The sequence below is a fragment of the Poeciliopsis prolifica genome, unplaced genomic scaffold (genome assembly GCF_027474105.1).
Source record: "Poeciliopsis prolifica strain line A6 unplaced genomic scaffold, Auburn_PproV2 SCAFFOLD040, whole genome shotgun sequence".
In the NCBI taxonomy this organism is placed as follows: Eukaryota; Metazoa; Chordata; class Actinopteri; order Cyprinodontiformes; family Poeciliidae; genus Poeciliopsis; species Poeciliopsis prolifica.
This window is the reverse complement of record NW_026562415.1, coordinates 2,479,802-2,492,106: the sequence shown is the minus strand read 5'-3', so window position 1 is coordinate 2,492,106 and position 12,305 is coordinate 2,479,802. Positions and strand designations below refer to the sequence as shown.

At 40.0% G+C, this 12,305-nt stretch overlaps 2 protein-coding genes across 2 annotated transcripts; one reads left to right on the top strand and one right to left on the bottom strand.

Annotated features, from left to right (window-relative positions):
• Positions 1-407: 407 nt before the first annotated feature.
• Positions 408-5,573, bottom strand: klhdc10 (kelch domain containing 10). The gene is made up of 9 exons (XM_055054888.1): positions 5,328-5,573; positions 4,016-4,237; positions 3,771-3,925; positions 2,921-3,069; positions 2,735-2,819; positions 2,595-2,661; positions 2,148-2,195; positions 1,919-2,058; positions 408-1,546 (listed from the first exon to the last, which is right to left on the bottom strand). Exons 1-9 carry the CDS (start codon positions 5,416-5,418, stop codon positions 1,337-1,339), a joined length of 1,167 nt encoding a protein of 388 aa, XP_054910863.1. The 5' UTR covers positions 5,419-5,573; the 3' UTR covers positions 408-1,336.
• A 669-nt stretch (positions 5,574-6,242) lies between these two features.
• Positions 6,243-11,419, top strand: zc3hc1 (zinc finger, C3HC-type containing 1). The gene is made up of 10 exons (XM_055054894.1): positions 6,243-6,378; positions 7,264-7,366; positions 7,521-7,671; positions 7,784-7,867; positions 7,951-8,078; positions 8,180-8,319; positions 8,393-8,657; positions 9,077-9,277; positions 9,873-10,085; positions 10,170-11,419. The coding sequence occupies exons 1-10, from the start codon at positions 6,245-6,247 to the stop codon at positions 10,239-10,241; spliced, it is 1,491 nt and encodes a 496-aa protein (XP_054910869.1). The 5' UTR covers positions 6,243-6,244; the 3' UTR covers positions 10,242-11,419.
• The last annotated feature ends 886 nt before the right edge of the window (positions 11,420-12,305 follow it).

The following is a 12,305-nucleotide window of genomic DNA, read 5'->3' as shown; positions in this document are numbered from 1 at the left end:
GCATTAGAGAATCTGTGAAGGCAGTGCAGAAGTTTAAAATAAGAGGAGTCATGCACCTGTGGGGGTCAAACCAAAGATCTCAAAATGAAACAAAAAGACGCCAAGTGTCAAGAATTTTTAGGGCAACATGCAGCAGTCGATCAAGAGTTACTGACCTGGATATTACAGGGGAAATGACGCGCCTTTTAAAATGAGCACTGACTGGGATATTTTAAGGGATTAAACATGCATCTTAGAAAAAGGCACTCCGGGATAAAAGACTGTGCTACTGAAGCAGCTCTCGGTGCAAAGCTGTCTTCTTTAACAGAAGGGGAAAAAAGCATCATTGAACAAACAGGTTAAGATTCAAACAGCACCCAATTCACAGTGAGGCGTGGTTTCACAAATAAAACTAGGAATCGGCACACTTGGGGAAACAACCCAAATATTCTTCTTCGTTTTATATTTAAGCCATAAAGTAACGGGGAAAAAAAGGGAAAAAGACAGGTTGCAAATGTTCTTGTCATGGCAATGAACACCCAGTGTCTGAACAAGTTTTAGGCAATTTGACCACAAATGATCTGAAACGTTTTATAACGTTTCCGAGGCTAAATAAAAGCTTTGTTTGTCCATCCGTACAAATTGGCAAGATAACTAGACTGCTGAAACTTGCACGACTATTACTTCATCTGACAACTTGGAGCGGACAAGGTCCCCTCAGGGGAAAGGACAAGAAGAACTGTATGGTATCAGTGTAACTGTGAAAAATCGGCAAACCAATGTGTCACACTCTTTAGGCTGAAATAACTAGCCACAGATGAATAAAGGATCTATTAAATAAGACAATTACAAACAAGAACAACAGAGGAGGGGAAATGTGCAAAGAGCAATATCAGTTCATGATGGGGGGGGGCAAGGGGGAAATTAACAATTCCAGCAAAAAGTGATCACATCCTTGAAATAAATATACATCCATTATTCCCTTCACTCTGAATTTATAAAATATCTGAAGGATTTGCAGAAGTGAGAGTAAATAGTATCTGACTTTTCACATGGCAAAATATAGTTTTTTGTATTGTTTTTGTACAACTTGTCAGTTTGTTGGAAGAGGAATCCAAACACTGTACAGATGCAGTGATGGCACAGGGATTAGAGTAAAATCCATAAAACATTCCAAAAATATTGACGCACATCACCGTATATACAAAAAACTGGCAAAAAAAAAAAAACAAAACCAAAAATAATTATGGGAATTAAAAAAAAAAAAAAGGCATCCCATTGTTTTTGGTTTTAAGGCGGGGGCTACATCAGGCAACATCCAGAGTCCTGCTGGGAAATGTATCCCGTTCCTCTGCGCCTACTTGACACGGTCTACGAGCTCCTCCGTGAGGCCCAGGTTGTACAGGTGAAAGGTTGGGAGAGAAGTCAGGTGGGGGAAGGCTTTGAGAAGCTTCTCCCAGCACAGCTCCAGCAGGCTCGGAACAGTCAGCCAGATCTTAAACAGAGAGCCAGTCCTCTTGTTCTCGTGGATGTTCACTACACCTCCGTGAATGTACATGCAGCCAGCCTGCAAAGAACAGCAGCGTTAACAGTTGACTGGCTGCACGCCAGACATTAAGCTGTGTATCTTATGAAAACATGCTTTTGATTAAATACATGTCTGTATTTATTTCACACATTTATTGACTTTTAAAGTATCATGTACACTCTTTGACAATCTGTTTGTTGAATTCTAGGATGGAAGAGTGTTTTCTCTTCCATCAGGAAAAAACAGTTCAACTAAAAAATTAAGGAGACATTCATTCCCATGATGTGTGTATGTACGTTTCAGTCAAAACGATACAAACTTTCATTGACGAAAAACACCAAAATGTTATTGTTGTGTAATGAACTTGTTAATTTTAAGGGTTTTTTTCTGAATTAGGTGAAAGGTACTAACAGGGGTTACAGCAGCACAGTGAAAGTAGGCTGGCTCAGGCATCTCTGCTGGTAGTTTACTCCACTGGAAAGTTTGCAGGTTTAGCTTCCACAGATCGGCTAGTATCAACTCCCCGTTGTAGCCTCCACAAATAAATACATCTACAGCAAAAAGGGGAAAGCACAGGTTGTGTGTTAGTTTGCCAGCATGCATAAAGCAAGCAGATATTTCTTAGTTCTGTCTTTCTCACCATTGCGTATCTGCACACAACTATGGCATCGTCGAGGAGCAGGATATCCTGTCAAAAAGCAGAGAAGTTTTAATATTTTTCTTTTTTTTGTGTGTGTGGATATTTTGCATGGAGTACTTTGTAAGTATCTTGGACGCGATTTTATCATTTTTGTTCACGATGAACCAATATGACTGAGCTTAAGTTATTTCGAAAGACACCTCAAAAGACCTGTGGTTCTATGAAGTATTAAGCGAACACAGATGCAGCCCACACTTCTCACATCTTTAGTTTTTAATACTAATGGTTTTTCTTTCACTTTACAATTCTGCGTTCTTTTCTGTTAGTCACATAAAATCTTAATAAAATGTGACCAAATGTTGAAAGAGTTGAAGGAGTAGGTTTACTTCCAAAGCACTTAGTAGAAAAAGCAGGCTGAACTCTGAGAAAAAGTTGTATCATACACACCTATTTTCTCATGAGGTTTAGTTGTGATCTCCTCCCAAGAGTTTGTCTCCAGATTATAAGCATGTATCTACAAAAAGGAAACCCAAAACATTTTACACTAATATTTTAACATCGATACAGATAAACTGGCAGTGTCGTACCTTATCTAGAGGGTATGACGTCCAGGAAGTCCCACCTCCCAGAATATAAATCCTCTGTCCGTCATGTGCAATTTCATGCCTGTATCTGTGACACACGGAAACAGGAACTGATGTCAAGGGGCGTTTTGGAAAGTAGAAAACGTATGTATTTGACTTTCAGCAGCAGTTTGATGTCCAGCACTATACCTTTCCTCTGGCAGGTCGTCAGGCGGGTTGTTGGGTTTGAGGTGAATCCATTCCCTGGTGGTCAGATCTAGTCTGTGCAGGTCTGTGCTGTAGATGTAACCCGTCGTTCCACCAAACACATAGAGGAAGCCATTTATGATGACCATCGCCTGGCGAGGAAAAAAATAAAAAAACATCAGTGCACAACAACAGTCATTACCTTTCAGAATCAAAATATAAAATACTAAAATAGTGTTGGAGAAATTGTGATATTATTAATCAATTATTTGTTATTCTCATTGATCTTTATAATATATCTTTAATTGATGCTTTCCTTAAAGTTAATCTCATTATAGAATTAAGAATGTTTCTTGTATTGTTGATTTACTCTGATTCCTTTCTCAGAAGGCCTCACTGACAGAGAGCAGAAACAAAATCTTCCTGCAGGTTTACCTCTTGGTGAAGAGCTCTGCTTCGGTTGAGTTGCTGGCCTCCAATAAAACCATCATTGCTAAGATCACTACATATTTATTAATCTTTGTGCCTGGAAGGACATTATCTAGTACAGAATGATTGTGTGTTAGTTAGTGAATAACATTTGACGCTGTAGCTGTTTGCCCCCTCCCTTTAGAGCTACAGCGTCCTTGTGATTAGGGATCCTAGAAACAATAAAATAGAGGAGCAGACAAAATGTGCTTCAGAGCGGTAGGAGATTGTAACTGAAGCACATCTCTGTCCGTTCTCCTCGCGAGTGAAAAAGAATCTAACTCTTTTGTCTTTTCTGTCTTTGTTAATGTATGTTTAACAGGTGTTAACCCTAACAAATAGAAACTGTCCATTATGCAGATATAGAAATGATTCCTGCAGCTACCTGTCCATATATCCGGTTTGGCTTCTTCCCTCGACAGTTGAGCAGTGACCATCGCTTGTACTTCACATTACAAACGTGAACATCATTGCCATTATTCTCCCCGAAGGGAATCCCGGTGCCACCGAACACCAGAAGGTTGTTACCGTGTAAAACAGCTGGAGAGACACAGAACAATAAACTCAGCTTTTAATATGAACAACGGACCTTCGGTTCTAAACTACAGGCAAGCCGGTCAAGAGTTTCACCTGACATCGACGCTAGCTCTGTGGGCATGTAACCCTCGGTTCGAATCTGCTGCCAGCAGCCCGTGGCAAAGTGGTACCGCCAAAGCTCCCTAAATAGTGGGTAGTCTTCGTTTTCGGAGCCTCCCGACTCTTCATAGTCCGGGTTGTAACCCCCAAACACGTACAGGTTAGTGTTGTCAGCGACGCAGCGATGGCCGCTGCGGGCGGGAGGAGTTCGAGGACCTGGACAGAGAGGAGTTAAGGTATAACAAGGGGGACATAAAATACCTTTGAAGCATTTGTCCAGTTCAGTGGTGGTAGTTGGTGGGGGAGTTCAGGACCTGGAGAACCAGAAATTCTGTTGCCTACTAGAAATTTAAAGAAGAATGTTCGGTCATTGGTCTGTGACCGTAAGGCCAAGCACACATGCAGAAGTACTAAGGGAAAGGCAGGTCAACCGCTAAATGTCTAAAAGCCTAGTGAAAAAAGGTCTTCAAAAGACTTAAATCTGATAAAGATATTCTGGCACAGGGGTGGTTGTAGTAGCGGTCTCTAGCTGCTTTACTGATATAAGACATGTACAACTTTACTTAATTAAAATTTATTCAGTTTTCTAGCCAAAAATCTTGAATGTTTGGTCATTGGTTTCTGACCTTAAGGTCACTTAAGCAGCAGGACAGAGATTTGAAACAAGCCAGCAAGCCCACTTCTGAGTGGCTCCATAAAAGTACGATGAAGCTTTGGAGTGGTCTAGTCAAAGCCTGGATTAAAATGAGCTTCATTAGGTCATTCATGCTTGAGGACTCAGAAGAGCAGGGGAAATTCTAACACTTTGACAAAAAATATTAGTTTCCAGGTATAGCACAAGCTTGATAGTGGCTGTTGCCGTCAAGAATGGCACAACCAGTTATTGGATTTGAGGGCGATTTCACAAACAGTCTTGATTGATTTGGATGGCTTAACACTTGTTTTATGATCCAAGACACTTAGAAAAGCAAAAAAAACTGTAAATATGTAAGGAGGAAGCAACTATAGTGTATGTTCCCTGATCTGACTTGAAAAGACGTTTAAAAGGCAGGAGAAGTTAGTGCATCTTCAAGACAAACAGAAAAGCTTTAAACTGCCCGGTAATCAACAAAACAATGCCATGTCGGTGCCATTCCAACGCACACCTGAAACATCCCGGTAAAACGTCTAGTATGAGCGGCTGTTAGCATGAATGTGATGTTTACCAGTGTAATTTAACTGCGCTGAGTCCGTCTTCAATACGTGACATGAAAGCTGGGATTAAACATTATATGTCGTGATGTTACTGTTGTTGTTGTTGACCTACCTGCTAACATCGGTCCGCTCGGCGGCCTGCCAGTCAATTTCTCAAATTTATTCAGCTGCTCTGAACTGTCAGCGCCTTCAACGTCCGACATCTTTTGCCCCCTTCTTCTCCCTTTACTGCCCAGTCCCTTTGGATGTCACATGGAAAAAACGCGACGTCCGATAAAGCGTAGATGTCTCATTTCAGCCTATTTTGAAGCCATTCACTGTTTTTCTTTTAGCTCCACCGGGTGATGACACACTTCTTCTTCTGGTGTTGCTAAGCAGTTGGAGGGCAATGCTCTAGGGCAGTTAGCGCCATCAACTGGTCGTGGGTATGAATCAAAAATATATTTATGAAATTTAAGTACTCTCAGATGTAGGCAGAAATGTAATTGAGTAAATGTAGTACTTCCTTGCATTTTTACTAAATTGACCTTTCAAATAAATTACTCGTGTAAGAGTAAAAAGATATTTTTGCAAAATACCTGCAAAAAGAGATAAACAGACATAATTTATTTTATTAACCAATCAGCATTTTTGTTGCTTACATTTCTCCACCTTTTGTTTTTGACCTTTGTAAACAACAGTGGAATATCGCAAGAACCAAATTAGATGCTATTTTAATGTAGGTGGACATAATAATTCTATTTGAGATATAATTTTAATGTATCTTTTAAAATAATTATTTATTTATTAGTTTGTTTATTTTTCTTTTCTTTAAAAGAAATAGCTTTTTGAACTTGCTTTAGACCTATAATTCCCCCAAAAAATGTGGGAAAAAATATAATGTTCTAGACACATTTGTATATTATGATATTGATACTAATAAATGAATAAATTCGTGTTTTAATGCGAACAAGGGGGGGTGGGGGGGTTAGCAAAGCGGAACGTCTTTCGTGAGGTCCTAGTTTCAGGGGAAACCATTAAGAGTCGACTATGGCGACGGACGGTGGTAGCCGCGGGGAGCGAATTGCCATTTCCAACCAACATAAATCCAGCCTCGCTTCCCCTGAAAAAGTCCGTGAACTTCTTAATGAAGGGGTATCTGTAGTAGACGTCGATTGCAACAGGTGATTAATGCCAACCGACACGCGCTATCCTTGTATGTTTACGTTAGCTTACGGCTGAGGCTCGTAGCCGAGCAGCTCAATGTAGCCGCGCCTTCGCTTTGCTGAGGTGTACTAGAGCCTGGACGACAGGACTGGGTTCAGTACGCGAGCATGCTACAGCTGTGGCGTATTTGGCATATTTGTTTTTGTCCTGAACTAGCTGTGCAGCATTGCTGCTAATCCTACAATGCATAATTGCAGAAAAAGAGGTCGAGGCTAAACGTTTAATATTTTAAGAGTTGTAGAAAAAAGATCCATCCACCCATTTATTAGTTTACCTGTTAATTCTTATATTCGTCCATCTATTCATCGGACTATCCATCTTAATGTACTCTATCCTTATCCTCACACAAGGTATCTGTTCATTGTTCTTTCTGTCAATTCATCCATCTTTGCTTTGATTGATAATTTGTCCTTCAGCTGTCTTATGTACATCCATTCGTCTGTCAATCCCCTACCCATCCCTCCATCTATCCATCATAGACTCATCATAGTCTCACTTCAACAGTTTGTCCATTCATCCTGCTGTTACTCTTTTATCTATTCATATTTTTGTCACCCATCCATTCTCTTCTTTAAAGTCTTATTTGTTTCTTCACAATTCTTCCTGATGCTGTTAACACTTGATGAAAGAGGAAGTTATCCAATTCTGACAAGAAACTCATAATGAATCTTGAGCAATCCGATTCAATTAACTATTTTCTTTTCTTTTAAGTTCCTCCCTAACACATGAACTGAAAATTGTAAACAATAATGGGATTGTTACTGTTCTTCAGAGAGAATATATAATATTTTGTTACTAATTACGTCAAGATGTGTGTTGTTTTTTTCTTTGGTCTTATTCAGCAAACAGGGAGATTTTAACGTTCCGGAAGTAAAAGGCAACACCCAGGCACCCTGTGAAGCTACGAACAATGAAGCTTTTTTCTCCAGAGTGGAATCATATTCAATATCCTTTTCTCACAATGAGGAATTCTCCTTTTGCTGCATGTTGTTGGGACTATTTCTTACCTAATAATATCATGTATTTTTATTATTTATTTCATTCTATCAATGCAAGGAAGTTTTTATTAATAGCACTGGGAATTTCCTTAGCATTGCACTGTATGAAATGGGCAGCCAAGCCACGCAGCCTGTCTCCTCTGATGTGCGCCAGGTACGGTTGGATCAACGTTGGCTGTGATATGCTTAAGTGCTCCAGCTGCCAGGCTTTCCTTTGTGCATCCCTACAACCATCCTTAGACATTGAGAAATGTAAGCAAGGCTACAAGCAGCTAACTTTCTCCAGAGCTGGAGTCGTTTTGGCAAGGCTTTGCTGAGGTCGTTAAATGAAAGTCAAGTTTTCTCTCTTTGATTTTTCAAATAGATAAAACTCGAGTTGCAGAAATATCGAGGCAGCTTCAAACGCAGCATGAAAAGTATTGTCCTTGGCCCGACTTTCCTTGTCCAGGTGGGAGCAGTTACATAGCTGTATTTAATGCATCCATGGCGTTAGTCTTTGGTATTGTCACAATAAATATTCATTTTTCCCAGAGCGGTTCTGGTTGGTTCCAGCTTCTGAACCATCAAAGCTTCTTACTTCCCTTCTGGAGCGCTTCCAGAGCACCTGTGTCCTGGCACAGCAGCTGCCAGCGATGAGTCCAGAGCTGCTTAAGTCCATGGTAAAGTAAAGTGTTTCTGGGCACTGCATGAAACATATCCAAATGCACGTTTTGGTTACCCCGACGTAACTGTTGTCCTGAGTGGGTTTTATTTTTTGCAGTGTCTGACAGAGGATGTGATCAGCACTGTGCTGCAGTTGATCGAGGAAGAACAGAAACGGAAGGGAGGAACTCCCTGCTCCGAGTCTTTGGCCGTACAGGTGTCTGCTTGCATCGTTTCTCTCTGTGGCTGGGGAACAAAGTAAGATGAATTTTCTTCCATGTCATATCACTAAAAAGAAACTCATAACCATTGCGCTCTTCTCTCTATCCAGCCCAGCTCTGCACGCAATGAGCCTGCCGACCCTCTCCTGCTCCTACTGTATGCGAAAGGTGGGCTTGTGGAACTTTCTACAGATAGAGGGGCTTGGCGGCGACACAGACGCGCTACCAAACCCTGTGGGACCCTCTGGTCACACTGCAGGGCCCACGTCAGCAGCGTCCGATGGAGACGCTTGCAGATCAGTCTCACCCACTCCAGCGCCAACAACTCCATGTCGCATGAAGCTTCGGAGTCAGGACTCCACCCGCACTGACCAGGCAAGCTCTAAAGAAGCTAATGTGCCAGAAGAAGTGAACTGTTTGCTCTATCTATACATTAGAGATGTTTTTCTTTTTTATTTCAGGACACAATATAATTTTATCCAGCACAGGTCTTCCTTGTTTTATTTTTGCACAGGAGATAATACCCTTTGTGTACTAAACGAACAGTGATGGAAACATTCAGTTTTAAGACGTTGCGATGGTGCCTAGGGAATGCACCATAGAGAAGTGTTAAAGGAGTTCCAGAGTTGAGGAGCATAGAAACTAAATGCTGCTCTCTCGCTTTCTTTTAATTAATTTTTTTTTAGATGAAATATGTCATATTCTGTGAATCATACCCAACATAAGCTTTGTGCCCACAGCAAAGTCCTATCACAAGCAGATGCCAGCTTGACTTGTCTTTGCGTTTGATCCAGGATGAAGGTACCACCTCGCCAGTAGCCTCCCGTGCCCGAAGCAGAGACTCACCGAGTCCAAGTGAAGATCTGCCGAGTCCTTTAACCAGAGGCAAAAGACCTGCAACTCGTAGCCGGGGACAGGGATTCGGCTCAGGGACTGACGGCGCTGCTAGCCTGCACCCTCCCAAACGCCTGTGTCTCTCATTGGGTGGTGGTCCAGTAAGACTTGAAGTTACTTCTGTGCATCATGTTTAACTGATCCTCTGCAGCACTTACTATGCATTTTGTTTTATTTTGCCTTTTTTTTAGAGCTAAGACAAAACAAAAGATAATTGTAGCTGTAATTTTGAAAGAAAAGCCCATTTTAGGTTGCTTACATTCTTAAATATTTAAAATATTGCAGTCAATATAGCTTTTTTAACAAGGAAGCATAGAATTTTATTTGGATATTTTCCAGGTCTGGATAAATATGGATAATAAAACATGGAAAATGTGTTGATTTTCAAAGTTTGTTGGCTGACCAATAGTATAAAATTGTTGTCCTTCCATTTTTTGCCACTTTCTTTGTCAGTCTTATTAATACAATAAGTTTATCATCGCATTTATTTTATTATATTTTTTTCTCCAAGTTCAATATTTTAAGCGTGATGACAGTAAAATCTCTATCAAATTACTTGTGAATCTTTTATTTACACTTTTTAGAGTTGTCTTGAAAAAGCACTGGGCATCCTGGAAATTCTTAGTAGTTAAATTTGATTAGGGATCCTGGAAACTCACTATTTCATTTTTTATTTTTTATTCTTTTTTTTGTCAGGATGGCCCTCTGCCCAAGAAAGCATTTGACCCCCTCGCTCAACACAGAGACTGGTGCCCCTGGATCTCTGAGGGCAAGGAGAATATGGATCCAGGAGCCTTATCATCTTTGGCCAGAACCTCGACCGTTAATCAGCAGGGCTGGAAAGCTGCTCTCGACCTCCTCATGCCCACAAAGAAGAACTCCAATGCACAAGGTGGCACCCAAGCACAGGCAAGTACAAAGCTCAAAAAATGTATGGGAGAAAAAAGAAAACCAAAAACAGTTAAGCTTATTTGTTTTTTTCTCTCCCGCTAGGGCCCTCGTGACAAGTCTAAAAGAGTGTTTGCTATTCTTCGTCAGTGGCAGGTTTCCTCCTCATCTCAGTAGACCATTTAGATCCAAAGGTTGTTGACGTGCCTGTTTTTAACATCACAACAAGATCAATCTCAGTATAAAGTGAATGTTGTGTATCATTCATGCATGTCACTCCCAGTTTTCTTTTGTTACAAATAAAGTGTTGCTAGAGGGGATTTATTAGTGGAAGTTTTCTCTGTAAACTGTCAAAAATGTGAAGGATTCCTTTTGGTTTTACAAACATTTCCCTTGTGCTCCATGTACAACTAACTCCTTCCAATGTTTTCATACTTCCTGTACCCCTTTTTTTGCCATTTGTGACATCGCAACCAAACATTTATTTATTATATTGAGATTGACAGATAAACACAAAGTAGTGCATAATTGTGAAACAAATTCTCTGTTTTCAAACCTGCTCGTCTCCAATTGTTATTGGCAGAAAGGCAGGGTACACTGTGGACAGGTCGACACAGGGTACAACAGACACACAGGACACAAAACACACTCAAGTCAAAGAATAATTTAGAGGATTCAGTTAATGTGTCGGTCATGTCTTGTTTTTTTTCATTTCTGCAAGGTAGCATCTCCAGCCCTCCAGTCTGCTGTACTTGATTTTATTTAGGAGTATCAAAGTGAATGGAGGCTGAAAACACACTCGCATCACACTTTTAGAATTTTTATTTTTAGAACACTTTTGGAAGTTATGTGTTTTCCTTGTATTTTACAATTTTGCGCTTCTTTGTGTTGTTTTGTCACCTTGAAATCTAGGTAAAATCAATAGAGCTGGTGGTTGTGATGTGCAAAATGTAAAAACGGCAAAGGGTTTGAACACAAGCGAGATTTGTGGCTGCTGGGCTCTTGGTCTTACAAGCAGTCAACAAATAATAGGACTCGCATAAAGAAGCACCTGCAAGGAAGGCTTATCCCAATCATGTGTTTAATGGAAAAATAAATATGTTTCTGATAAATGGCCATTTGGATCAACACTGGAAAAAAAAATATTTTTTTTTTATGTGCTGTATGCATAGTGTTATGCAGGAGCTATAAAGATGAACCTCATAAAAACCCAACTGTGAGCAAATTAAGTTTATGTTTCTCATACTTCTGTTTTTAGAGCATGATGTTCTTTTTAAAGCATTTTCTTGTCAGTAAGCAGACATTTGTTCTTCATTGACTTTTGTGAACGCTACTCAATAAAATGGTTTTCTGAATGTTCTCGCATTTGTTGTTTGACATTCTAACAATAGCTAAATGCAGTTTAAGACATGATGGATTGAATTGTAAACACACTGAGGGGGGCAGAGGGGTATATTTTTCTTGGGTGCTGTTGAGAATAGCGGTTCCCAAAGTCTGGGTTGCGGCTCCACCTAACATCGCAAATCAAGAAAACAAAGAAAATCGAAGCACAAACGGCTGTTGGAATCACTAGTTTATAACCTGCTTGTTTCATTCTGGAGTGAAACGGGTTTGAAATAAATTTCAGATCAACTCTTCCGTTTCTAGTAGCAAATGGGTTTCCCTCTTCTCTCAGGCCTCCATTTTACTACCACCTAACATCTCGTATTTAGACTTGGAATGTTTCTTGCAAATATGATTTTAAAGCATGTAGACCTCATGTATCTTAAAAGTTGAGGGTCTAAACACATGCCATGGATCTAAAGAAAACCTTATCGTAGCTGTAGGCCTCATCTTCAAATTCTATGTTTACATATCAGGCTGAGTTGTTAAACTAAGCACTGATCACAAGTAAGAAAAGCTGTTCCTCAAAAGGACTTAGGCGCCAACAACCCTGGTTATGAACAGAGCTAAAATTTAAATGGATATTCAAATCCTAAATGTTTTTGTTTTGTTCAAAACGGCAAAGTAAACATGATATCTACATTAGACAAAAAGAAATGTACTAGCAGTTAAAGATGGTGTCCACTGTGTTGAAAATATTGAATTAAAGGTGCAAATAATTCAGCTTTATTATTTCAGGACAAACAAAAATATGCACGAATAAGTGAATAATCTTTTTGTCTTTTCAAAGGTTGTCTTTTCCTCCATTAAATTCAGACATAAAATTTATTGACCCATTCCCTGGTCTCACACTTATTG

Coding starts and splice junctions, on each gene's coding strand:
- zc3hc1 (XM_055054894.1), top strand. CDS start 6,245: ATGGCGACGGACGGTGGTAGCCGCGGGGAGCGAATTGCCATTTCCAAC. Junction 7,672..7,783: donor ATCCTTAGACATTGAGAAAT/GTAAGCAAGGCT, acceptor TTTTTCAAATAG/ATAAAACTCGAGTTGCAGAA. Junction 10,086..10,169: donor AAGGTGGCACCCAAGCACAG/GCAAGTACAAAG, acceptor CTCTCCCGCTAG/GGCCCTCGTGACAAGTCTAA.
- klhdc10 (XM_055054888.1), bottom strand. CDS start 5,418: ATGTCGGACGTTGAAGGCGCTGACAGTTCAGAGCAGCTGAATAAATTT. Junction 3,070..3,770: donor CAAACCGGATATATGGACAG/GTAGCTGCAGGA, acceptor TTTCCTCGCCAG/GCGATGGTCATCATAAATGG. Junction 2,196..2,594: donor TAAACCTCATGAGAAAATAG/GTGTGTATGATA, acceptor GCTTTTTGACAG/GATATCCTGCTCCTCGACGA.